Here is a 25,858-nt window from a genome sequence, read left to right as displayed (position 1 = left end):
CAACAGCATATAATATCTTCGCTTTTTATTTTCTTGTTCAAATAATATATACAGCATATTCCCAATAAACAATACAATTCTATATATGCCACGTCTTGCTAAGGTAGACAAAAGTTCTATTTCTAAAGCATGTAATAGTGAAGTCAATCCACAATCAACATATATATAAGGTTAATATAAATTGATAAAATGATTCCCACTTTTAATTTCCCACTTGACTTTAAAACAGAAAGTTACAAACAGCACAAAAAGTAACATTTGAAAGATTACAGGCGCCTATAAAACATACCAAAAGATGCAGAATAATTGCCTTTAGAGAATGAATTACAAAAAGGGGAAAATGGAAAAAAAGTGTATAAAACTAGATAAAAAATAAATACAGTAATTCGAAAAACAGTGTGAGCCCACTAAGTGAACCAATCAGTCCTAGGTTTGTACAAAACATTTGTTAAAATATATATATCTATCATGAGGCCTAGTCAGTCATATAGCATTAATTGAAATTGGGAATAGTTTCCAAGAGCCAGCTCCTGTAGCCGAGGATCGGGCCGCCAAGGTCCCCGCCTTCGGCCACCACCCGACTCGCACTGCATCCGACCTCCTTGGCCCCTCCTACAGGTGGTGAGCTCATGGGTAGGGGGACCAACGTTGTCTCTTTAGGCTGTGCCTGGCCGAGCCCCATGGGTGCAGGCCAACCCACCAGGTGCTCGCCATCGAGCCCCACCTCCAGGCCTGGCTCCAGAGGAGCGCCCTGGTGACCCACGTCCGGGCGAGGGAAAACGTCATCCAATGTTTTTGTTCTTCATAGTAGGTTTGGTTGAATCACTCCTTGTCTCATCCCTCACCTAGGACCAGTTTGCCTTGGGTGACAGAGCTCCTAGGATCATTGGGACATGCAAACCCCTCCACCACGATAAGGTGGCGGTTCGAGGAGAAGCTTAAAGATAGGCTGAGAAGCTCAGTCATCCGGGAGGAGCTCAGAGTAGAGCCGCTGCTAATCCGCATCGAGAGGAGTCCGATGAGGTGGCTCGGGCATCTGATCAGGATGCCTCCCTGGTGAGGTGTTCTGGGCATGTCCAACCAGAAGGAGGCCCCGGGGAAGACCCAGGACACGCTGGAGGGACTATGTCTCCTGGCTGGCCTGGGAACGCCTCGGGATTCCCCCGGAAGAGCTAGAAGAAGTGACCGGGCAGAGGGAAGTCTGGGCATCACTGCTCAAGCTGCTGCCCCTGCGACCCGACCTCGGATAAGTGGAAGAAGATGGATGGATGGGAGTAGTTTGACTGGATTTCTCACCTATTCATGTGATGCAAAATGTTGCCCTGACCGACACATTTCAGCGAAGGACCTCTTTTTCAGGGCACAACCTTCCAATACTGAATGTAAAAAGATTAATAAAACACACAAAACATGTAAAAAAATGATACAATATATGACTCAAACAACAAAAACCAGAAACCTTTGAACTACCTATTATACAAGGTCAGGTACTCATAATAATAGATCCATCTTCTACCAAGTGATCCAAAACAAAAACTGTATAAGCAACAATTGAAACAGTTGCCATAGATTAATTATAACCAAATGCATATATTCATACACACATATATACATAATATATACACATACTGTATATCCTCATTATATATACTGTGTGTGTGTATATATTTTGCGCACACACAAAGTTAGGTTTATAAGTATTTGTACAGTGACATAGTTTTCATAATTTTGGCTCTATACACCACCACAATGGATTTGAAATGAAGAACAAATTACATGATTGAAGTGTAGGCTTTCAGCATTAATCTGTAGGGTTTAACAGAAATATAATATGAGCCATTTAGGAATGACAGACAGTTTTATACATGGTCCCTCCATTTTCGAGGCTCCAATGTATTTGGACAATTAACAGACAAGCTGTTTCATAGCCAGGTTGCAGCAGTTCCCTCATTTCATTAACTATTAAGCAGGCAGAAGGTGTGGAGTTCATTCCAGGTGTGGAATTTGTATTTGGAATCCATCACTGTGAACTCTCAATATGAGGTCCAAAGAGCTGTCCATACAAGTACAAACAGGCCATCATTAGGCTGAGAAAAACAAAAGAAACCCATCAGAGAGAGAGAAGAAAAATGAGCAGTGGTCAAGTCACAGTCTTAAAGAGAAGGAGTGCAACACCAGATGGTTCGGATAACCATGGAAGACAACTGTGCTAGATGATTGCAGAATTCTTTCCTTGGTGCAGAAAAAACAATTCATGATATTTAGCCAAACCAAGAACACTCTCTGAGAGGCAGACCTAACATTGCTAAAGTCTGCAATCAAGGGAAGACTTCATGAAAGTAAATACAGAGGGTTTACCACAAGGTGCAAACCAGTGGTAATCCTCAAGTATAGGAAGGGCAAATTAGACTTTGCCAGAAAACATTTTTATAAGACCAGTCCAGTTTTGAAATTATTTTTCTTTGAACAAAGGAAATTGAGATCAGTATGTACCAGAATGATGGATAGAGAAGAATATACAGGAGAGAAGGATCTGTAACATACCACATCATCTGTGAAACGTGGTGGAGGCAGTGTTATGGCATAGGCATGCATGATTGCCAGTGGAAGTGGATCACTGGTGTTTATTGATGATATGACAACTTTAGATACAGATTGAAAATAATTGAAATCCTGATTACCTCACATAATCCATACGCAACACAGAGGTCTGTGACTGTCTAAATGTAAATGAAAGCATGAGGATGTTGAAGCTAGGGGCTATATTACAAAAAACACACCCAATCAAGTGGAAATTTTTGGGGTGCCAACCAGGCAGTCCCATTTATTGTTTGGAGACAGAAATGCTAAATAAAGAAAACAAAAATAGATGCTTGAAAGCGTTTGTCCCTTCAGTTGGATCGTCAGAATAACTGTTGTGGCTTTTTTGCTTCTAGCGGAGCTCAATCTTGTGGGTTGTTCTGTTCAGTTAATAACACTTCCTAACAGGATGCCTGGGGCTTTTTGGCATCTGGACCAGAAGGGGTTGGGTTAAGTGCCTTCCTTGGAGGACTTCTCAGCGCTGTGAGGAAAGAGACAAAATCATTAGCGGCAGCGCCCCCTTTCGTCCCGGCAGGTTATTACGTAATGTCGGTCTGGAAGACAGCAGACATCAGGGCCGTTTTTAGGTCACAGAATGCAGCTTCCGTTGTTGGAGTCCACATGTATGCCACTGTGTTGGGCACCTTCTTCTTAGTCAGTCCAGTGAGAGGTGCAGCATGCTCGGAGAAGTGGACTACGAACCTACGCTAGTAAGCCGTGAATCCCAGGAAAGCTTGTACCTGCATCTTTGTTTGCGGCTGGGGCCAGTCACTGTTGCAGGATGCAGTATTGGCAGTAGCCACTAGGGGTCATAAAGGCTGTTTTTTTTCTTTGCTACATCTGTCAGGGGGATTTGCCCTTCAGCATGATATAGGCATTGAAGCAGGAAACCTGATTAAGCCAAAGGACGTTGTTGCTTAAGGCTTTGGGAGTAACATGAGCGGCTGAACCACAGGCTGTGTGATGAATGGTCTGTGGCGAAGGGCAAGTCTTTAAATAAAAAATTTGGACGTGAGCACCAGTAGGCTTTGTGCCCTAGGAACCAAGTTACTCAAACTATTATTAAACATTTCAGTAATTATTTACTGCTCTGATACTGATCTTTCTGAACATAAAATATGTCATTACGATAGCAATTGACAAGAAGAATTCATAATTAATTGCAGAATTATGGTATTTGAGGGTTCTACTAGATTGCCACTTTGTCTTGCGCGATTTGGCTCAAAAACTAATCAGCACATCGTCATCTCATAACAGGCTTAAGTTTCGAGTTTGGTGTTTTTCCTCCTAGCCGTTTTAGTTCTAGACCATCCTCAAGAAACTGTGACACACAACCACACACCCATCATTGAGATATCAATGTTTTTGGTATCAGGGGGACCCTAAAACACTGAGATCCTGTCTAAAACCAGAGGTCAAGATGTTTGATGAATCTAAAGCTTTTGCTTCTCCCCCATATAGCCAATCAGGCCTATAAGGCAAAATAAAAGGAGCTTGTACAGGACAAGAAAGGGAGAGATGAAGACAGGAAAGAAAGAAAAACAGAGGTAGAGGTTAAAGGTGGCAGAAAAAAGAAAAGGGCAGGAACGAGAGAAAACCAGTGTGACTGGGAGGAAGCTGGCACTCAAGATGGGGCTGAGGACTACTTGTGCTGAGCAGCCTGGGGGCAGGAGCAACCAGGTACTCTAGGACAGGGGTGTCAAACTCCAGTCCTGGAGGGCCGCAGTGGCTGCAGGTTTTCATTCTAACCATCTTCTTAATTAGTAACCAGTTTTTGATGCTAATTAACCTCTTTAGCCTTAGCTTTAATTAGCTTGACTCAGGCCCCTTAGTTGTTTTTTCCTTAATTAGCAGCCGGACAGCAATGAGACATAAAACAAGCAGGACATGACCAGCTCACCTGTACCCATCAAACAAAATCTGAAAATAAAGATGAAGGTCTCAGTAAGGTTGATCCCTCAGGTTACCAAAACATTTTAGGAGTTCTTAGAAAAAAACAGAATATCAACAGTTCTGGAAATGTCTGCTGTGGCAGAAAGAGAGCAGCAACAAGCCATGGAATTGAATAACGAGTTTAATTAACAGCAAGAATCAGCTTCTCATTGAGGAAGTGGTTGGAGTTTGAAGCCCCAATTTAGCAGGTCATCTGTTGGCTCGTTTCACGTCTCATTTCTGTCATTTAATGAAGAAAAGAATCAATTCAGAGGACTTGATCCTTAAAAACAGGGCTATTAAAATAGAAGGAAAAGAAGTTAATTAGTAGTGAAAACTGGACACTGATTAGGAAAAGGGTTAGAAAGAAAACCTGCACCCACTGCGGCCCACCAGGCCTGGAGTTTGACACCTGTGCTCTAAGAGGACTTCCAAGTAAGGCCGGGGATTGAGTTTTAAGAGACTGTGTCTGGCCTAGTCAGTTTAACCTCGTTTTAATGGATTATTTTTTGACTTGTGTTTATATTGGATTATTTATTTATTGAAGCACTGCAATATTTATTTGAACACTGTTTTAATTTTTGATTGTTTTAATAAAGCACTAATCACTTTTTACACCTACCCTTTGCTGTAACAGTTTATCCTCATTTGGCCGGCTCCTCTCAGTTATGTCTATCGATGGTGGCAGGATCAAACGGTTCCTGAAGGGAATCTGGAGCATGGAACTGACTCACATCATCACAGTCGGTGACTTGCCTCAATCATGCCCACCTCCAGCATGAAATACATCTGCCTCTGCTTTCTTGCCCTCCAGGAGATAAGATGGCTCGCAAATAACTCCTGGCTCGGTAACTATGTTGTGGGAGATCAGTGCTGTCCGGCCCTGGTTTGGATCAGTGACACCCTCTACCGCTGTGATCACAGCTCCTATTTCCTTCTTCTACCAGGGTTTAAGGGTGTCCCCAAAGTTTAACTGACCAGCATTCATAAGGAGTGACAGCTTGGGGTCATTAGAGTCATAGTCAACCCATGGCTTCAGGAGACTGATATGGTAGACTTATTCCCTTGGATGCCAGTTGGTCTGATAGAGTAGGTAATCTATGAAGCCCTTTCGCTCTTGGACCTCGTAAGGCTGTTGCCAGTGGGCCAAGAGTTTCGAGTGTGATGTGGGGACAAGTACCATAACTCTGTCAACCAGGCAGAATTCTTGAAAGTGGGAGCCCAGATTGTACAGCTGGGCGTCCTCGAGATGTTCCTTCACCACCACATCACCAGGATGGATCCACACAAAGTGGATGAGTAACTTGGAGATGTACTCAACAATGCTATGATGGTCGGCTCTGCCTCTTCCTCTCAAACAAGGTTGAGCAGTCCTCAGGGCTTATCGGAAGATGAACAAGACGAGATGCTGGAGCTGATCCCAGTCCTTTCTGTCTGTTCACACCATGCACTGTAAAAAAAAAAAAAAAATAATGTGTTAAAAGTACTTTAAAAAAAAATAAATAAATAAAAATAAAGCAACAAATTACAAGCAATATTTTTGAGTAGATTTAATATATTGCATTATTGAGTAAGCTTAATTTATTAATTTACTCAAATTTACCTAAAATAAATGAGTTTCATTAAATATAAGTAGTGGCAAAAATGGTTTTATTTTACTCCGATTTTCATTTGAATTACGGTACTAAAAAAAAAAAAAAAAAAAGAGAGTAATAATGCAACGCTGGACAGTAATGACTGTATAACAAATACATGCTAAAATTCCATATATCTTTATTTATTTGAACATACACAGATAGTCACAACAACGGAGTTATATTTTCAAAGGAAAATTATATCAAATGTCTGAGGATAATTTTTACTGAATTACTGACATTCAGATGTCAATGCAAATTTTCTTTTCTTTTTTTAAACTTACACAAAAAGTATATCTCGATCAAATAATGTCCCAGGAATGAGCGGTAAACGGGAAGGAAATGTAGAGAGTAAAATCCTGAGGCAGATGTCGCTCTTCAAACACATCCTGCATTTACGCCAACATATTCGCTTAAATGAATGGCCGCCTTTTCCACTACTTTTCATTATGCAATAGCAAAAATCCTGAAATAAAATAGGACGTAGGAAATCAAACATCGCTAAATAAATCACAGTGTTAAAAATTAACCAGAAAATACATTACCTATGTAGAACACTAATTAAATAAGAGGTCAAATAATACCGTGATGGTTAGGAAAACGTCTTTTTATGTTGTTTACGGGTCGTAGTTCAGGACAAAGGCCATAGTGTTCTCAAACTTATCTCAAAGTGTCATTTTATTTTTCTGTGTAAAATAAAAGTTTTAAATGATAAAAAAATGAACATACTTAACTATCCGAAAAATGTGCTTGCTTTTTAAAGCAAGCCAACGAGGTTGTTAGAAAGATGCTACCTTGCTCGCCATGTTTTCCACATGAAGGGAAAAGTTTCGTGAAAACAACAAATGCTTACATCTGCAACTATACAGAATGAATTACTAGTTATTCATTACGGAATTGATATTCTTTATACTTACACATTTGTAGTAAAATAGCTTATTATGGATAAGCGTTACAGCTGACTGCTTTGTTGTAAAGACCAAGAAATCGATGTGAGAGGAAGTGCGTTGTCATTACATTTCGATGTGAGAGGAAGTGCCGTGTCATTAAATTTAACTTAACTTAAATGTGTTCAATTCACAGTATAGTTTTTTTACTTAGAATAAGTTATAAAAATGTTTACATTTTAAGGAAAATAATAAGTTAACATTATTCTTCATTTTTTTATTGAATTAGAATTAAATAATCAATAAAAAGGGTAAAACCCATTTTTATTAATTAAAGTAATGATTATTTTGCATATAGTTAGCTATTTTTTATTATTATTTTTCACACATGCAAGATTTATTTTTTACAGTGCACCTTCCTCAGCATCTGTTTGAGCATCTGTTTAAAATGCTCAACCAGGCTGCTTGTCTGGGGATGGTAAATGGATGTTTTGAGGCGGTTGATACAAAGTAAGTTGGTGACCTCCCTGAAAGTATGTGTCATGAAAGGTCCCCTGGTTCATAAGGACCTCCTTAGGAATGCCGATACACAAGAAGATCCCTACAAGTTCCCAGCTATTGTCTGGGAGTTAGCCACCCTGAGGAAGGTGGCCTCTTTGTACCAGGTAACACAGTCTACCAGGATGATGATGTATTTGTGTCACCTGGCAAAGGGTTCAGGCAGTCCAAGGATGTCCATACCAAGACGCTCGAAAAGAATGCCAGTGATGGGTAGGCACAAGAGGGGAGGGATATTGCCAGGGTAATTGGGTCAGTTGGCCCTTTGGGCAAGACCTGCAAAAGCAGCACACCACCTCGTGCACACCAAGCCAATAGAAATGTGCAATGATGCACATGAGGGTTTTTTCAGTGCCTAAATATGCTCCCAATATGTAAGTGTGAGCCAAATCACATACCTTCTGGCAGTTTGGCTGGAGGACAAGGAGATGACACTGGACTTCACCCTGGTTTTCCACCACCAGACTGATTGTGGTCAAGGACAAAGTGATGAACAGATGGCATGGATTTGTCAATCAGCTGACTGTTGATAACAGCGACCACGTTCCTTGCATGTTTCAGGGATTTGTTTTTCCATTGCTCGTGCTTAAAGGATGTGGGCAGTTTGTGAAATCGAAGCTGCAGAGAAGCCAGTGGGTCGCCGGCAGCACTAATTGACACCACGGGGTCCTTGGCTAAGGAGGATTGCTCAAATGTAATATTTTCATCTTTTCCTTTGACGATATCCATGGGGTCATATTGGCCGGACGCCCCTTTACCTGTCCTCTTACATGTCTGTGACTCTCGTCCGGGTGGTTGGTCCTAGTCTACTGTGAGGCTTGTAGCTCCGGTTCAGAACGGCGTATCCCTATTGGGTTTTATTTGGTGCCAGTCTTTTTTGAAGATCACAGTGTGTGGAGACTTTGGTAACACCACCACCCGCAGCCTTCTGAGCTGCCCTTCTGCCACCAGCCAGTTGGTGGAGTAACATCAGGCCTGGCTGTGAATACAGGTTAGACTGGCCTGCTTACAGTCCTACTGTTCTGACGGGATGTAATGGCCTACAGCAATGGTAATGTTGCTGGCAGTGTCCTAATGAGCTTGGATGGGGTGTCCGTTCAATCTGGCCATGCCTGATAAAGGGAACCAGGAGATGGTTTGGCACCACAGTGCCTGTCTCCCCTGTCTCTCTGAGCCCAGCCACAGTTCATGGGGTAGGTAGCTACCATATTCCCCGTCGCACTAGACAGGTAGGGGCGATCGCTCCCTCCTCCTGTTAGCTGTCTTGTGTCTTGATACCCGACCAGGAAGGGAGCGGCTTTGTTTCCCAGGACACTTCGTTTGGTTGGGGGTGTGATGGTGCTTGGTGATCTCAACCAGCTCTTCCATGTTCGCTCAGGGTTGTCTTTGGACAGGGTGGACATGGTACTCTGGGAGGTATTAAATTGAAAGAAATTAGCCGATTATCTGCTTGGCCATGTTCTCACCCATTCAGAGCCAGCAGGCCATCCAGCCACACAGGGGCTCTGTCGTTTCTAGTGGAGCTCTGTCTCACAGGTTGTTTTGACCAGTAAATGACACTTCTTTCCGTGGTTCTCTGGATTTAATGGTGGCTGGCCTGGGAGGGGCAGGTCCTCATGTTGGCGGGTTATTACATACCTTGACTAAGCATCTGAGGAGTTCCTCTGACACACCTGTGTGACAAAATGTATATAGATTATACTGCACTGTATTTATGTGTATGTATGTATACGTGTGTGTGTGTGCGTGCGTTGTTGTCTGTGTATATACTGTATGTATATATGTGTGTATGAGTATATGCATTTGAATATATTTAATCTGTGGCAACAGTTTCTATTGTTGGTTTTTATGGCTTTCATTTTAGATCACTTGGTAGTGGCTGGATCTATTATTATGAGCACCTGACCTTGTACAATAGGTAGTTCAACGGTTTCTGTTTTTTGTTGTTTAAGTCATATATTGTATCATTTTTCCTTGTTTAGTTTATTATTCTTTTTAAGTTCAGTATTGGTAGGCTGTGCCCTGAAGAAGAAGTCCTTCCTTGAAACACGTTGGCCAGTGAATGGGTCTGGAATCCAGTGAAACTACTCCCAATTTTACTTAATGCTATATGGTTGTCTGGGCCTTCATGATATATTTTTTGATATATTTTTATACAAACCTAGAACTGTGACGATGCGGGTTCTCCTCCATGCTTCCATCTGCTGTTCGGGAGCCCTTGAACTCTACACCGTCGGTAATGTTACCGATGAGCTAGACAGTGAGGCAATAACAATGGAGCAAGGGGATGGTGTATAAAAGTGTTTTTATTAAAACAGTCAACAAAACAACAAAAACAAAGTGTTCAATTAAAGTGCAGTGCTTCAATGTCTTCATTAAATAAATAATCCATAAAAGAAACGTGGAGGTTTAAAATCAATGCGAAAACAATCCTTTAAAACGAGGTTAAAAACAACGCTGGAAGCAGTCCTTTAAAATAATGACAAGCCCGGTGCTTCTTTTACACTAGCGTCTCACCTGCTTCTCCCGTTTGGGCCCTGCAGCAGGCTAGACGCTCTCTCTGCAGCTGCCCTTCTCCTTTTCAAACACAGGTCTGGAGGCCTCCTGATCCTGGCTTTGGTCACGCACTCATCCCAGGCCTGAGACTTGGAGTCCTTGCCAACCAGGACGCTCACTACAAGGACTTCTCAGCCAGGTCTCCCTGCTAGTCACTCCCGCTCTTCTCCAAATGCTCAACGGGAGCGACTACAATCAACTGCCCTAGGTGCTAGCTAAACTCCTTGCTAGAGCCCACCGTCCAGCTGCACTTGAGCCTACTCTCTCTCTCACTGGCTTACTCCTGCTACGTGCTCTCCAGCAACCTCCGTCTCTTTCCTTTTTCCATGTTTTGTACTCTTCCTTTTTCCTTGTTCTTTTTGTTCCTCTCCTCTCCTAGCCGACTCGCGCTTCTATATATTGAGAGGGCATGGCAGCTGCAGCACATTAGCAGCCTCAGGAACAATCACGGATGTGGGCAGTCTCTCACCTGTGCACTTAGGTGAGAAACGGCCACACCGCAGATCGCCCTGAGATCCGCTACAGCCACCACGCCCCATCACTAAGCCGCGAGCGCGGTGATTTATTTAAAAAGCGGCTCTTTACTTGAGCTGTGGACCCGCTACACCACAAGGACTGATTGGTTCATTTAGTGGGCTCACACTTTTTCAATTGCTATTTTTATTGTGTATCTAGTTTTATACACTTTCTTTTCTTTTTCTCCATTTTGTAATAGTTCTCTGAAGGTAATTATTCTGTATGGTTTGGTATGTTTTACTGGCACATGTAATCTTTCAGCTGTTTCTTTTTTGTAGTGTTTTAATTCACCCACATGTCTATAGATATTTAAACAGATAGACCGATATATATATATAGAGATATATAAATGATTATGGATTGACTTCACTATTGCATGTTTCTTATTGTAATTCAATTTGAGTTGTTTATCTGGTTTTGGTTTTGATCTGTGTTTTTTGTCTTATGTATAATAGTTTTTTCTTGTGTAAAATTTGTTTCTCCTTTATAGTTTGCTGCTTGCATTGTGAAGAGGGGGTCTGAACGCACCCCAAGGAGACGCGGTCGCTCTTCCGAAACCCTCTCTTAAACGGTGATACAATGGGAAACAAATACAATTTTTTTACACCTCATCTTTGCTCGATCAGCTGCTGCCATGCCGCGTGATCTGCATCTTGTGCAACGCTTCGAACATTTAAAAGCCTGTATAGCAGCTGTCCTACTCTTTTTCTTTTATTTCTGACCCCAGGCATGGTTAAATCTTCAAGTCTCGTCTTGCAGGACGCGAGTTCTTGATATTTTTCAGTTTATAATTTAAAAACGGAGTAAGAATCTGAAAAATCTAACAACATCACATTAAAGTTCGATAAATGAATAATAATAAGTTACATTTATTGAGTGCCTTTCACAAACCCAAGGTCGCTTTACATGCAGAGAAAAAAGAATTCTGAAAAGAATGATACCAAACATATATTTGTAGGTTTTAAAATAAGACCGATTTAAGGAGTGACAAAAAAGTGACATAAAAACGTCACATAAAATTGTTGCACTTTTAGAGTTAGGATTTTATATATATATACAGTAGATAAAATACATATAGTGGATATACTTTTATTGAGAGATTGGTTCTTCTGTACTTAATGATTGATTGATGGTTAATAATTTGAATTGTTCAGTATACATAGTTGTGTTAAAGTTTCTGCTACACAGTACAGACATTTGATTTAATTTGTATTCCAACTTTTAATTTCATGTCAGATTTTCTTATTAGTCAGAGATTTCTTGTTCCATTTATTGTACATACATACATGATCTGGGAATGTGTAGTGTTTTATTTTTTCTTTTCCTTTTAGTTTTATTTCTGTTCAGGTAGTAGGCCTAAAGGGACATGAAAACTGTTTAAGAAATAAGATCAAGAAATTTTAAAACTGATGGAAAAGACAAACTGAGCTAAAACCATAGTGTAGATACTCTGTCCATTTTCAAAATCTGTTTATTCCTATTACATAATTTCAGTGAGCTGAAGCATTGGACACAAGGCTGGAATCGGGTCTCAGTCGGCTGCTGGTTCATCACAGAGTGCATACTCAAGACACATTCTTTCAGTTGTAGAGTGTAGTCTGGAGTCACTAATTAACTAACGTGTCTTTGGGATATGGGAGTAAAAAGAAGAAAACCCACACTGAGAATGTGTAAACTTGATTTAAACAGTAACAAGGCTCAGGGTTTAAACCCAGGTTTGTGGATCAGTGAGGCAGTAGCAGGAACTGTTATGTTCATAGTAACATTAACAATTAGGATGTCTTAAAAAAGAAAAAAAAAAACACACACATACTCAGCAAAGAGTAATGAACAGGTCGGCCGAGGGAAATAACTACATTTGGTAAGACAAAAATATTACCAGAGCAGTGTAAAAAACATAAAATGCACAAGCTTTAAACCATCACAATTTACTGTTTGTAGAATACCGTACATTGTTTGAAGGACTGATTATAAACTCCACACGGCCATTTCCTCCACTTGAGTGAGAGCTGGAGTGGAAACCCCAGCACGACCACACGGCTAAGCTTTTAATTTAGTTGAAGGTAATCATTTTCACCTGAAAAGGGAGAATTTATCACAAAAATAGTTGTGTTGCAAAACATTAAAAACTTCTTATCAGCTTGATTTACATTTTTCTATATGAAATGTGAATTGGATGAGTATATGGCAAAAATAAAAATTTTGACTTCACAGTCCATGTAGAATGAATTATTATCATTACAAAAGCTATGTACTGGCAAAGTGCAATGGTATGTTGTGGACTACAGAAAAGTGTTAACTAAAATTTCTGGTTTGTTTTATAGAGGCACAATAGAAATCTGCCTGTAACTAAATGCATTATAACTGCATGTGTGAGACACCTCACTCATCAATTACTGCACAATGTCTCACAAGTTCTTTGTAAATGTGTTTATTTCTTGTCATTTTCAGAGTTAGCCTTGGACCATTAAACGTCGATGATGTTCTCACTAGCTTTGATAACACCGGAAATGTCTGTGAGTCTGGAATTTTTCTGTTTATCTCTGTTCTAAGAGCCTAGCAATAATGTCGGTGACTCTTCCATTATTTTGTTTACACTGGGCTTTCTGTCAGTGCTTTATGCAAAATACACTGGCTTGTGTGCAGAGACCTTGTATTTTTTGCTTACTGTTTGTGAAACATTTTTGGTTAGTTTTCCTGTTTTGTTTTTTTTTTTTTCTCCATTGTTTTTTTAATGTAGGGTGTCCAGAGCACATTTGCACTTTCTGACATTAAAACATGAGAACATTTGCAAACTCTACATTATATGTTTCAATAATAACAGTTTGTCACCAAATAATCTTTTGAGCCTGGCAATACTGAAGATATTTTGAAGTTTTGTTTAAATGAAAACTTTCTTGAAGCGTAACTGTTGGAATCAAATTGTCAGGTAAGATTTCTGGGTTCAACAGTGTTATCTCACTGGATCCTAAGACTATCCTAAACGTTTCATTTGATGATTTTTTTTATCAGTTTTGTGTCTCTGTAAAATCACTGTAGAACAATTAAGGCTGTTTTATTTCTTTAGGCAAAATGCTTGTAGAAGTTAGGATAGATGATCTTTTGTGGATGTATATACCTTATATCTTTTTAATGGCATCTGCAGCAATACATTTTCATAGTTTTTTTTAGTACTTTCTTTGCAATGTAGCCACATATCCAGTATATCCTTGACTTTTCACTTTTTGAAGGTCTTCCTTGCTGCCCCACTAGTTGGCAGCACTGTACAGACAATGAGTGCTGTTTTAAGCCCTCATACGCACTGATATAGAAGAGCTGTTCAAATTGGGCAAAAATACAAAACTCAAAAGCATACTTTTATATTCAAGTATATTTTGTTAATGACTTTGCCTTAGAAAAAAATCAGACATTCCTAGTTTTAAAGCTTATTAAAATTAATGTCACTGGTATATTAATCTGCTGGGGTGATATATCACAATTTTGGATCTTAAATTTTTTTTTCTTTTAATTCTGCATATAGGTGAGAATGTATTTAACAGAGAAATGTAAAGTATAATGGATAACTAATATCTGTAGAAATGCTTCATTTGTTTTGATAATAAAGGCTGCTACTTTATAGCTTCATCCTAAAAAAAGCAGAGATAAAGGGAAGACAAGATAGCTCTGTTAATATATTTTTGTAATCCCAGTACATTGAAGTCTTATTCAGATTGCTGATTAACTCTGAATTTTTTTGTATGACAACGCAGTGAACAATAACATTTCTGTTTTGTAAGTTGGTATAGTATGTTGATTCTCTTGATTTTTTAATATATTAAAATTGCATTTTTGGTGTTCTGATTCGCATCCCAATGGGTGAATTTGGTTATCTTTAAAACCTTCCTAGGCATGATACATTGTTATCTGCATTTTTACAAACCGCCTGTTTTGGGTCTTCCTTAGAGGTGCTACTGTGTCATCTTGTGGTCATATGATGCTATAGCAAGACATTTTGTAGCCAATTACTTGCTGCTAAATATTGCTTCTTTGCCAAGACCAAGCAACCATAAAGGCAAAAGTTTCGAATGTGGTGTTCTTTGGCACTGTGGATTATTCATTGATGCACATTTTACGTTGATTTAAGTTAATGTAGTCAGTGTTAAATATTGCCCACTAAGTGTAAGAAGATCCAGTACTTTAAATAATTTGTTTTGTACAGCTAGGCTTATGTCATGGGTATGCTTTAACCTGAGCTATGTTTTTGTTTGTTTCTTGTCATATATATCATTGTGAAAGCGCTTGTTTAAGATAAAGTCATCAGCTGCAGATGTAAAGGTAATTTTGTGTGCTTAAATAAAAAATCGAAGTTGTTCAGTTAGCCTTTTCCTAGTTCCAGGGCAGATCATGATTATGGTGGGAGATTATGAGCCTTTTTTAAGATGTAAGGTATTATTAATTGTGTTATTATGGGTGAAACAAATAATGCTCACAGACTGTTTGTTTTTCAATGTGCCACCACTGAAAGCACTGAAGAGAATGCCACAAAAGCACAGTGATTCTGAACAGGTCTATTATAATAACTTATAATTACATCAGTCTGTCCATTCATCTTTTTCCTGGTCTGCATTTTCCTTTACAGGATCATAGGGAGCTGGAACCTGTCCTGGTAGCAACACTAGATGGCTACCCCAGCCACTGTCACACACAGAACCTTGTAAATTATCAGATTAACCATCACTTACTGGGATTTAGTTAATAGCCGTCAACTTTTGTGTTTCAGGCAATAGGAAGGGTAACCTAAAAGCTGCACAAAACTAAAACACATTTGTGGGCAGCAGTTGTTAAGTAATACATTTATTCTGTTTATCATGTATTTATTGTTAGCAGTATGTTCTTAAAGATACATGTAAGACATAAATAGTACTATAAATGGAAAAATTAAAGCAGAAATAATACGAAACAGTAAGGACCCTGGTTCACATGACCCTAAAGTTAACCTGGCATTTTTTATTTATACTGTTACCACCACAGTTACCACCATCATCCTTGGATGGCCAGCAGCACGTTTGAAGGAGTATATAACAGGACATCCTTGTGCCCATATCCACACATTCATTCATACTGTTTAAATTTTAATTACCAGTCATCCTGACACATTCGACTACAGCAAAGAAAAGGATTTATACATAGGGATAAAGTGTAAGAGCTAATAGTGGCTGTACTAACCAGTGTATCAGAAGAGCATCTCACTATTTTTATTATTCACTGTATGCCTTCTGAAGACATATTTTTGTTTCTTTGGACTCCTAAGACAACTTTACATGTTAGATCATTCTTATTTTAAGCTTCTTATTTTGTTATCATTTTTGTTTTTATTATATCTTTGTGTGTCTGGTGATTCTAAATTGGCACAGTGTGAATGTGAATATGCGCTTGAGTGTGCCTCCATAACCAGGACAAGTTCTGGCTTTATGTGTGCCAGATGCTGCAAGGATTACATATGGCATGCAACTAGCACTGGATGAAGTTTTTGATAATCTTCTGTTAATCTTTCATACTAAGTAATAAAATAATTAAGAAATTATTGTTTTAACTGCTGGTAAAATTATTTTTGCTAGCAGTTTGAAATTGTCACTTTTAAAGTGCACGGTGCCTTTTCTGCTTTGCTTTTATTTTCATTTATTGGCTTAAGTTATTAATAAAAAAACACCAAGAAAAAACTAAATATTTAGACATATTTAAAAAGAAAACTGTTTAAAGTCAACCATATGGCAATCAGTATAAAAACAGGGTTGCTGAACCTTTTTGGCTTTTATACAGAGTACTGTAAATTATTGAATCTTGAATGTGTTCAATCCTAATATATTTTAGCTTGGATTTGGTTATGGTTAATGTTCTAATTCATCTTTTTTCTTCAAATATTTTTTTAAGGTTACTCTTATTTTCAGATTATAAAATAATCTATCTTGTTCTCTGAAAAGTAAAGGAATGTTAAAACGTAGAATTAAGAAAAATGTGAAGAGGCAAGCAGTTTCTTAAAGTGACCATTGTCTTGCCTAAACCTTAAACCAAAGGCCAAAACCATTCAATCTGATCATGTTCAAACTGTATGTAAACAGCTATATTATATCATGTACTTTGCTTGGATAAAGGCATTAGCTAAATACACAATTATAGCAATTTAAAATATTTTTTATGGGGAACTAAGTGGTATTAATACCAGTTTTAGGAAAATTGCTTTGCTCTATGAGGTTTAACAGTGCATATATTCAGTCCATTGGTGCTTCTGCATCAGTTCCTGGGTGTTTCTGTATAACACTAATGAAAAGGATTCTGACTTGGTGATAAGCCGGAGAAACCCCTGCTATATGAATTAAGTAAAAGGAGGCCAAGTTTAGTTGATGTGTCACTCATTATGAGGTCAATGAGCACTCTTACTTTATTTTAAGACTGACTTACTGTATCTGGTATTTAATCTAGTTTACAACAGGCCACATTTGCTCATTTAGGTCAAGTATTAAGTCCCATTTAACTTAGCCTATACACTTTTATATTACTGGAATAAAAGAAAAAGAGAAAAAGACAAGAATATACTGGAAGAGATTGCAGTTTTACCTTGCACAGTGACTGGACCAGTACTGTAACCCCGTGCTAATAACTTACACCATGGATACCCAACACAACATGTGCATAGTTTGACTTTTACCTTTGGATTCTTACACACTACGAAATGGCAGCTTAAAGTGTACTGAGCATAATCTTGGCTGTTTATGATATACTGTAAAATCCAGGGGCCTCATGCATAACGCCATTCGTAGAATTCACACTATAACATGGCGTAGGCACAGAAGCGGAAATGTGCTTACGCACAAAAAAATCCAGATGCATAAATCTGTGCGAACATCAATTTCCACATTCTTCTGCTACGTAAATCCAGGCCAGCGTGAAAAGTAATGCACATGCATGTGCCTGCTGTACCAAGGAAAAACGTACTATTTGTTGGTTTAAACAGTGGTATAAACAACAAAAGGAAGTTGATTGAGTGAAATAGAATGTCGGAGAAACTCGAAAGCTCAAGTTCACAAAGTCGCACAGTGCCCGAAATAAAAAAGAAGTTGTCAGATATCAAAGTCGCTGTGAAAGGCGAGTCATAGCCCACCGTCTGAGTGTCATAGGAAAGCTTATTAGGGTACAGAAAAAAAAAAATAGGCACACAGTGGGGAAAAAAGCATGAAATGTCAACTTTAATCTCGAAATTTCCACTGTAATCACGTAGTTTATTTTGTCATTAAAGTTGAACTTCATAAACTTCATCTTAAAATCGTTTCATTTACTAGTTTCTCAAATCCCATCATAACTAAAGCAGTACGTTAAATGCTTTGTTTTGTATTTGATCTTTTACTTTCTCTATGCGTGTGAATCACTACGTGCTTCTGGGCTTTCTCTTCCTAAGACAGGACATAGAATCCATTACATTCATAATATTACAGCTCTCTGAATAATTAAAATACTGAGATGTATACTTGATATCATTTTCATGATGATATGAGTAAACATGGGAACACGGTGGCGCAGTGATTGTTCCTGCCTCACGCAAGATGCTTGCTTTGCCGTGCATGACCTTGAAATAATTTATTGCAGCAGTCCTGTCTCATTCAAACGTACTAATCCCATATTCCTGTCTTTACTTTTTTTTCTCCAAATACCCAATCACCACACAATCAGCTCTGTAATAGACGTTAAGCCATCTGTAAGATTAAAAACTTTTAAGGAACATTGAAATATCTTCGTAGTACGTGTTTACTTATTCTATCATTCAAGTGTCACGCCAGTCGCAGCAAGCATACAGCGCAAGGCAGGAACAATCTGTGAACGGAGTGCCAGATCCTTGCTAGCACAGCGACACCGTGTCTTCACATGTTTAATTATTAACAATGTAGATTATTTAAATGAAGTTAAAGTTTTATCTGTATAATATAATAAACATATTTTGCTGCATTTCATCTTTAAATGATCTTCGTCATCATATGTAAATATGCACTTTATAAAGTGGCTCAGGTTGTGCAATATTATAACTGTAGTGCAAGTTTACAGTGAGGTAATTATACTTATAAGTACAAACAGTTCTACACGGAGCAGTTGATTGACTGATGGAGTGCATTTATAGTTCTTGGGATGAAACTGTTTCTGAACCGCGAGGTCAGTACAGGAAAGGTTTTGAAGCGTTTGCCGTGTGAGAGCAGTTCAACAGACAGCATGGCTGAGGCAGCGTGTGCTTGATGCTGTATACCGATATTCTCTTTCCAATCAGCTGCTCCGATTGGTGCAGTGAGAGTAATATGGAAAAAGATGATCCGCTGTGGCAACCCCTAACAGGAACAGCTGAAAGAAGAAAAAGAAGGTGCAGCGAGAGTAACAACGCAAAAGCAGCTATTGTATTTAGAATAGTTTGGCCATTCCATGGACCATTATATTGTTACAGGTTAATTAAAATCAGATGCATTAAACCAATAAACAATATGCGGTTAATTTCAGTGTATTTATAAAGTCGCGCCAGGGATGTGGATCTAAAAAAGAAATGGTAACCACACAGGAACAGTAGCACTGTTGCTGCCAGTCTGCAAAACTGAGTGCACAACTTGCGTACGCCAGGGTATGAGGTACCCTGGAAATGTGCGTGGCTTTACACCAAGTTTAGGTTTTATAAATTGCGATTTGAACGTGGAAACAGGCTTACGCAGCATTTTTGTGCGTACACACCATTTATACATGAGGCCCAAGATGATCAAACTATATAAGGGTAACTAGATTGATGATAAAAGAAAAACTGTCTTATGAACAGAGCTGGAATACTTGTTTGTACTCTAGTTTCAGGATATTTTTGGCTTTACTAATCACAGTAGATTTGTTAAAATAAATAGAAAAAAATCAAGTCTGGTGTATATATATATATATATATATATATATATATATATATATGTATGTATATATATATATATGTATATATATATATATATATATGTATGTATATATATATATATATATATATGTATGTATATATATATGTATGTATATGTATGTATGTATATATATATATGTGTGTGTGTGTGTGTCTGTATGTATATATGTGTGTGTGTATATATACATACACACACACACATATATAGTCAGTCATTGTCCAACCTGCTATATCCTAACACAGGGTCACGGGGGTTTGCTGGAGCCAATCCCAGCCAGCACAGGGTGCAAGGCAGGAATAAACCCTGGGCAGAGTACCAGCCCACAGCAGGGCACACACACACCAAGCACACACTAGGGACAATTTAGGATCACCAGTGCACCTAACCTGCATGTCTTTGGACTGTGGGAGGAAACCGGAGCACCTGGAGGAAATCCATGCATGAGCTGTTCAAGAGAGGTTTTATTGGCTGTTTGCCTGGGTGTGGTGTGATTTGAAATAACAACTATTTCTATTGGTCAGGGAGTTTCATTTAAACATAACTGTAGCATTTCTTTCTTTTTTTTTGTTTTTGTTTTTAAATGCCAAGCATACCAAATTAAAAAGGCTGATTATGCAATTTCGTGGCTTTGCCTTTTGAAAAGCTTGGCCTCTTATCACTCTGCCAGCTGATCTTTGCTTCTGAATGCAATTAATGTCACAGGCTAGAGTTGGTCTATTCTTCTCCACACCAGGCTGCTGCTGTTTTAGCAAGGATGTAACATCTAACCAGCAAAGTCCCCTGCAACAGTTCTGTTGTGCAGTAAACACAACAAGTAATTGAATAGCTGTGTTTCTTTTCTCTTAAAACGGTCTGCCTATAGTACAATAAAATAGCTATCATGAGCGAGCACTTGCACTGCACGTGCTTTTTCTGAGGGAAAGTTCATCCCCCCTACCTCCTGGTGTGGGCAACAGTTACCAATGGAAAATAGTTGGTGGCATTATGAATCGTCTGCCTACACTATGTAGGCAGCAGGTGTTTAATTTATTAAGACTCTACAATTAGCTTTAGCTGAGTCTGAAGACCATGCACAGAATGTTAAAAACAAAGTTTGTATAATGTAATGAGGATCTCTGTGTTTTTTAATTACTGTATTATAAAAATCTACTAGGACACAAGATATTTGTAGTGTTTTTCTAAAGTATGCTGTGTTGTTTTTTTTTTTTTTTAGTTAGGATATGTTTTTCATTTGCTTTTATTAAGCACCATATTAAAATTATAGAAAAAAATAATTTTCATATTTATACAGTACAAAGAAGCATCAGGCTCTTGGCAAAAAATGAGTCTATCACAGGGCATAGTCACTTCCATACCCACATAGGCTCAATTAGAATGGCATTACTATTTAATTTACTACCTAGCGCAGAGACCTCAGTAATGTGACATTTTATTAAAGCACACAAGAATATAATACAATACATAGCAACAGCAGGTAATGCAGAAAATTAATTATAGGAAACAACCAAACCTTAAATCAGAATTAAAAATTAAATATGCCTCAGTGTTAACAACAACAATAATGTGATGTACAGATAGAGTTCTTATTATGGCCGCAGCTGGAAGAGAATCAACTATAAAAGATAGAAATGGTGATTTATTTATATTTATGTATTTACTACGCTTATATAAAATGTGAGAGACAGAAGGTGGGCTTTCAAGCATAATATGAACATGAATGTAGATGGACCCTTGCAGTCAGGGTTTGGTAAATTGTTCAACAAGGGCTGAATCCAGATAGCTGAGTAAGTGCTGTCTGCGTTATTTAGGCTTTTACAGGCTTTCATAAACACCGAGAAGGAGGGACTTGAGAGAAGACGATGTCTTTATTTAAACTGAAGATCTCAAGTCACTCGCAGGAGAAAAGAATGTTTTGTGAAAAGTAAAAAAAAAACATCAAGATGGCAACTAAAATAGAAGTAACATGAACACCTGAATGATGTCCATCCATCCATTTTCTAACCCGCTGAATCCGAATACAGGGTCACGGGGGTCTGCCGGAGCCAATCCCAGCCAACACAGGGCACAAGGTAGGAACCAATCCTGGGCAAGGTGCTAACCCACCGCAGGACACACACAAACACACCCACACTAGGGCCAATTTAGAATCGCCAATCCACCTAACCTGCATGTCTTTGGATTGTGGGAGGAAACCCACACAGACACGGGGAGAACATGCAAACCCTGAATGATGTGCTTCGTTATAAAAATGTTTTTCAGGGATTGTTTGTGGAAGGTGTTAATGTCTCAGTTTTAGAAACTTTAGTTTCTAACCCATCATTTTGACTTGCAGGAAAGTGAATGGCACAAGGCGGGAGCAAGTCCTATATGGTGAAATGGTACATCTCCAAGCACACTCGCAGACCTGCACATACACAGGGGTTCAATTATACTGGGCCAGAATCTTTGGTTAACTAGTCATTCTTACCTGAACCGTCTTCATCTCTCCTTCTAACATACAGTAGTCCTTCTATTCCTGTGCCTCTGTTTTCATGCCATAATTATATAACAAAACTGCTGTTGGGAATCTGGACAGGCCAAAAGTTGATGCAGAATCATCAGGACAACTATGTTATGGTTTGTTGTTTGTTATTAACAGAATAACTGTAAGTAAACACAGCTTTTAATAACTGGGGTACATTCCGATTAAATAGGCACTGAAGCACACTTACTGATATGGTGTCAGTCTTTGCTGTCCTGGATTCTGTAACTTGTAATTTAAAGTTACATGATCAGCGAGAGGTAAGACCTGAAGGATAATTTTGCAGAAGAATGCGGAGATTTGCAAATGCTTTGTAAAGAGAGCCGCAGGCAAGGAGATTAGCCAGAATAATTGGGCAGTTCCTGGTCAGCTTTGGGCCAACAGAGGACAAGGATTCCAGACTCTTTACACTCTTACCTCTGACCCTAGATTCATGCTTGACCAGACTTTCACTCTCAACTTAACATGCCTGTGCAAATACGGCTTTGGTTTCAGATAACATAGAGATAAATATTGGGAGTTCTATGGTTGGATTAGGCCATGAGGAGGTCATAGTATGTGCCTTATGCCTAAAACCAGGGTCAGCTGGCCCTCTTTTCAAATTGTCTCCTCAAGCACTTAATTGATCTTGCACATTGATAGTCACAGGCTGCACAAAAGGTGCTTCTCAGCTGGGGTTTTGCTTTGTTTGAAATGTCTGTGTACCTCTTCTTGCCAGCAAATAAATCTACCCCGTGTGGGTACTAGCTTTGGCCTATTGAAGAGCGTGTCAGGAGACGCTGATACCGGATTAAAGCACCAGCATCTGGATTAAGGGACATGTACACTGTAGCACTGGCTCTAAATTAAATGACTTCTTTTCTCTCCATGTGTTTTCATGCTGCTGTTCTTGTGCATAAAGAGTCTAAGCACTTGCATTTAAGGCATAACCCTCTTCCCTTTCAGTTGATTTGCTGTGGTTTTGACTTTAGTCAAAATGACTTTTAATCTCAACAACAGAACTAAATATGCAGTATGATGAAAATAGTCAGGTTTGTGGGTTGTAAAAGACACTCCATTGGACTCAAACAGTGTCCTTAGTAACTTTTGGAACAGTTTGCATTTGCAAAGTGTAGTGAAACTGTAATCCCAGTCTTGGTTGTAGGTTATATCAGAAATCTAATGTAACCTAAAAGAAAGATTACTGTGGAACAGGAGGGGTTGTCTAGTAGGTAAGTTTAAAACTAAAACTAATAAGTTTAATGTAAGAGAGTAGCCACCATAGAGCTAAGATCAAATTTACCAATGAATTTAGTACCACCTTCTACAGACAACATCAAGCTCTCGAGTTCAATTATTATCAGCAGTTTTGAGAATAATCCCAGGTAGGTGGTTTGGTACAGACTTTGGAATAAAACTGCAGAAGTGTCAATCTTCACTTTCAAATGACTGTGTGACCCTGAGCAAGTCAATTGACACACGTGTGCCCTAAAATATGCAAACTGTATGTGTATTTGTGTATCTTTACTTGTAAAGTGCCTTGTAATGATGTCTTCTTTAGAAAGGCAGTATTTAAAATAAAAGCTGTTATGTGGCAGCTTTCATGTGTTATACGAATCTTTTATTAACAACTATTTAAGCTTTCAAAGCCACCCGTGTAATGCTGGTGTTTTCAAAGCTGTGGCATTTGTATAGCTGGTATAACCAATGTAATATGCTAAAACTGGTTAAACCAAGCCAAATATGTGGAAGCTAGAAGTGTATATACTATAGTGGTTATGTTGAGACACTGGACTATTCCAATAATAACTGCAGCATTTTGCAAAAATGAACTGACAGAAGTAAACACAAAACATAGACACCTTTTTAAAGAAGAGTCTTAGGTCAACTGGAATAAATGCAGGTCTGACATGACGTAAAGGAAAGTACATTCCCAAAAAGTCAAAGCTGGGTTAACCAGGTACTTTCCTGGAGGGCTGAAAAGATCAGCTCAGAGTGATTTTATAGATTGCCTGAAGGACAGAAGGAACTGCTGGAGGGCAGCTGCTGGCCCTGGCATGCAAAAAGGAAGCACAAGGCATTGCATGGTCACTTAGGATACACTTAGAAATACCTGAATGTTGAAGTGCACTGAATAGGCCAAGCAAACAGGAAAGCTGACTATTGTAAGACTTTCTTTTGTCGTTCCATGGTAACCAAAACGCAGAAGAAAACGGCCTCTTGAAAACACTATGGCAGGGGATCCCAGTTACATTCCTAACTCATCCATTAACTTGAATTGTAAAATAGGCTCTCAACCATGTGGTTTCTCAAACGACCAAATAGTATCTAAACTGATTAGAGAAGCGAGGAATTGTGGGTGAAATGAAACAGCCTCATTTTCCTGTAAAAGAACAATAGCATTTTCACCGATTGTAATCTCCCTTATGAGCCACATCTGGATTTTTGCTGGAAGAAAGGCAGTGTATCTTCATTTCTGTGTTAGTGTGTGACATATACAGAATCTCCCATGGCCCTGATTAATAGTGTTACACTATTTGAAGACATTATATATATATCATCTTTTAAAATAAATACTATAATATAGAACTTTACCGAATTTTTTTTCAGATTTCCATTAAATGATTTGTCAAATTCTTATGGGAGGGTATTATATGTATTTTGTAAGTAAGCTAGGCTACAGTACCTGTTCATGGATAAACAGTCTTCCCTTTGATATACAGACGTACAGCCTTTATCAGGTAGGACCACATTTTAACTTAGAGAGCCATTATAAAAACATTTCAACCTTACATTTTCACACGCTTGTCATTGTCAAGCCCCTCTTCCTACCTGCAAGTACATTGTTACTTTCTGCTTCCATCATGGACTTTGAAGGTTTGCTTTCATTTTTCATCTTTTTGATTGACTAATTTCAGTTTCAGTTTATATTTAAATAATGTATTTCCTATTGTACAGGCTGAAAGACCTGTATACAATAGCAGATACAATTAAGTAGATAACACATAAAACAAGATACAATATATTTAAAGAGTCTGGATCTTACAGTAAAGAAAAACCTTGCTTATTTTTTGTTTATTAAATAATGACAGAGAAATTCTCTTGTAACTGATAATTGACTGGAAAATTGTAGTTATCTCTTGATGTGTAAAAACCATAGAACTGAAAAAGGATGAACTTTCTTTTTCACATGACTGCATGCATACAAACATGAATATTTAAAGTGCTGCCTAAAATCTGTGAGCCACTATTACAATCTTATAATGTTGTGTGTTAATATTAAACCATCTGTTAATCTCAAATAAGCTTTATTTATTCAGAAGAGTTGGTGCATGTAATAGGAAAAGAAACAGATTAATCACAATTATCTCATATGCAAAATTAAAAGTAAATCACAAATTTTATTGGCTCGGTTACCAGCCCAGGACTAAATTATTAAATATTAAATTAACCAATCAAAGAGATGATTATCAAGACAAAGTATAAGATTATCTCCACTATGTAAATTAGAAACCTAGTTAGACTGAGGACTGCTGGTTAGGGCAATACACAATGCAATAGCCTAAAGCAGAACAGACGGGAGTCCCCTTTTGTTATTGGAGCATGATCATAAAATTGAGAGTGGAATCACATGCAGTTTGTCATAGTTGGGGGGGTCAGGGTTCCCCCTTGGTAATTCAGCAATAATGGTCGAAAAACATTGACATAAAGAACCCTCACACAAACTTAGGAAGAGTTTGTGAACATTCCTTTGTC

The 25,858-nt window shown here is 38.5% G+C and overlaps 1 protein-coding gene across 2 annotated transcripts in view; it reads left to right on the top strand.

Moving 5' to 3' along the window:
• The window catches only part of camkmt (calmodulin-lysine N-methyltransferase), a 421,353-nt gene that overhangs the window by 6,949 nt on the left and 388,546 nt on the right, over positions 1 to 25,858 (top strand). For both annotated transcript variants that reach the window (XM_039738015.1, XM_039738014.1), the window contains exon 3: positions 13,115 to 13,179. In XM_039738015.1, coding sequence (XP_039593949.1) covers positions 13,115 to 13,179 — 65 coding nt within the window. The remainder of the gene's footprint in view (positions 1 to 13,114; positions 13,180 to 25,858) is intronic.

The sequence above is a fragment of the Polypterus senegalus genome, chromosome 16 (genome assembly GCF_016835505.1).
Source record: "Polypterus senegalus isolate Bchr_013 chromosome 16, ASM1683550v1, whole genome shotgun sequence".
Lineage (NCBI taxonomy): Eukaryota > Metazoa > Chordata > Cladistia > Polypteriformes > Polypteridae > Polypterus > Polypterus senegalus.
The sequence above is the reverse complement of the archived record's forward strand: the minus strand, read 5'-3'. Positions and strand labels throughout refer to the sequence as shown.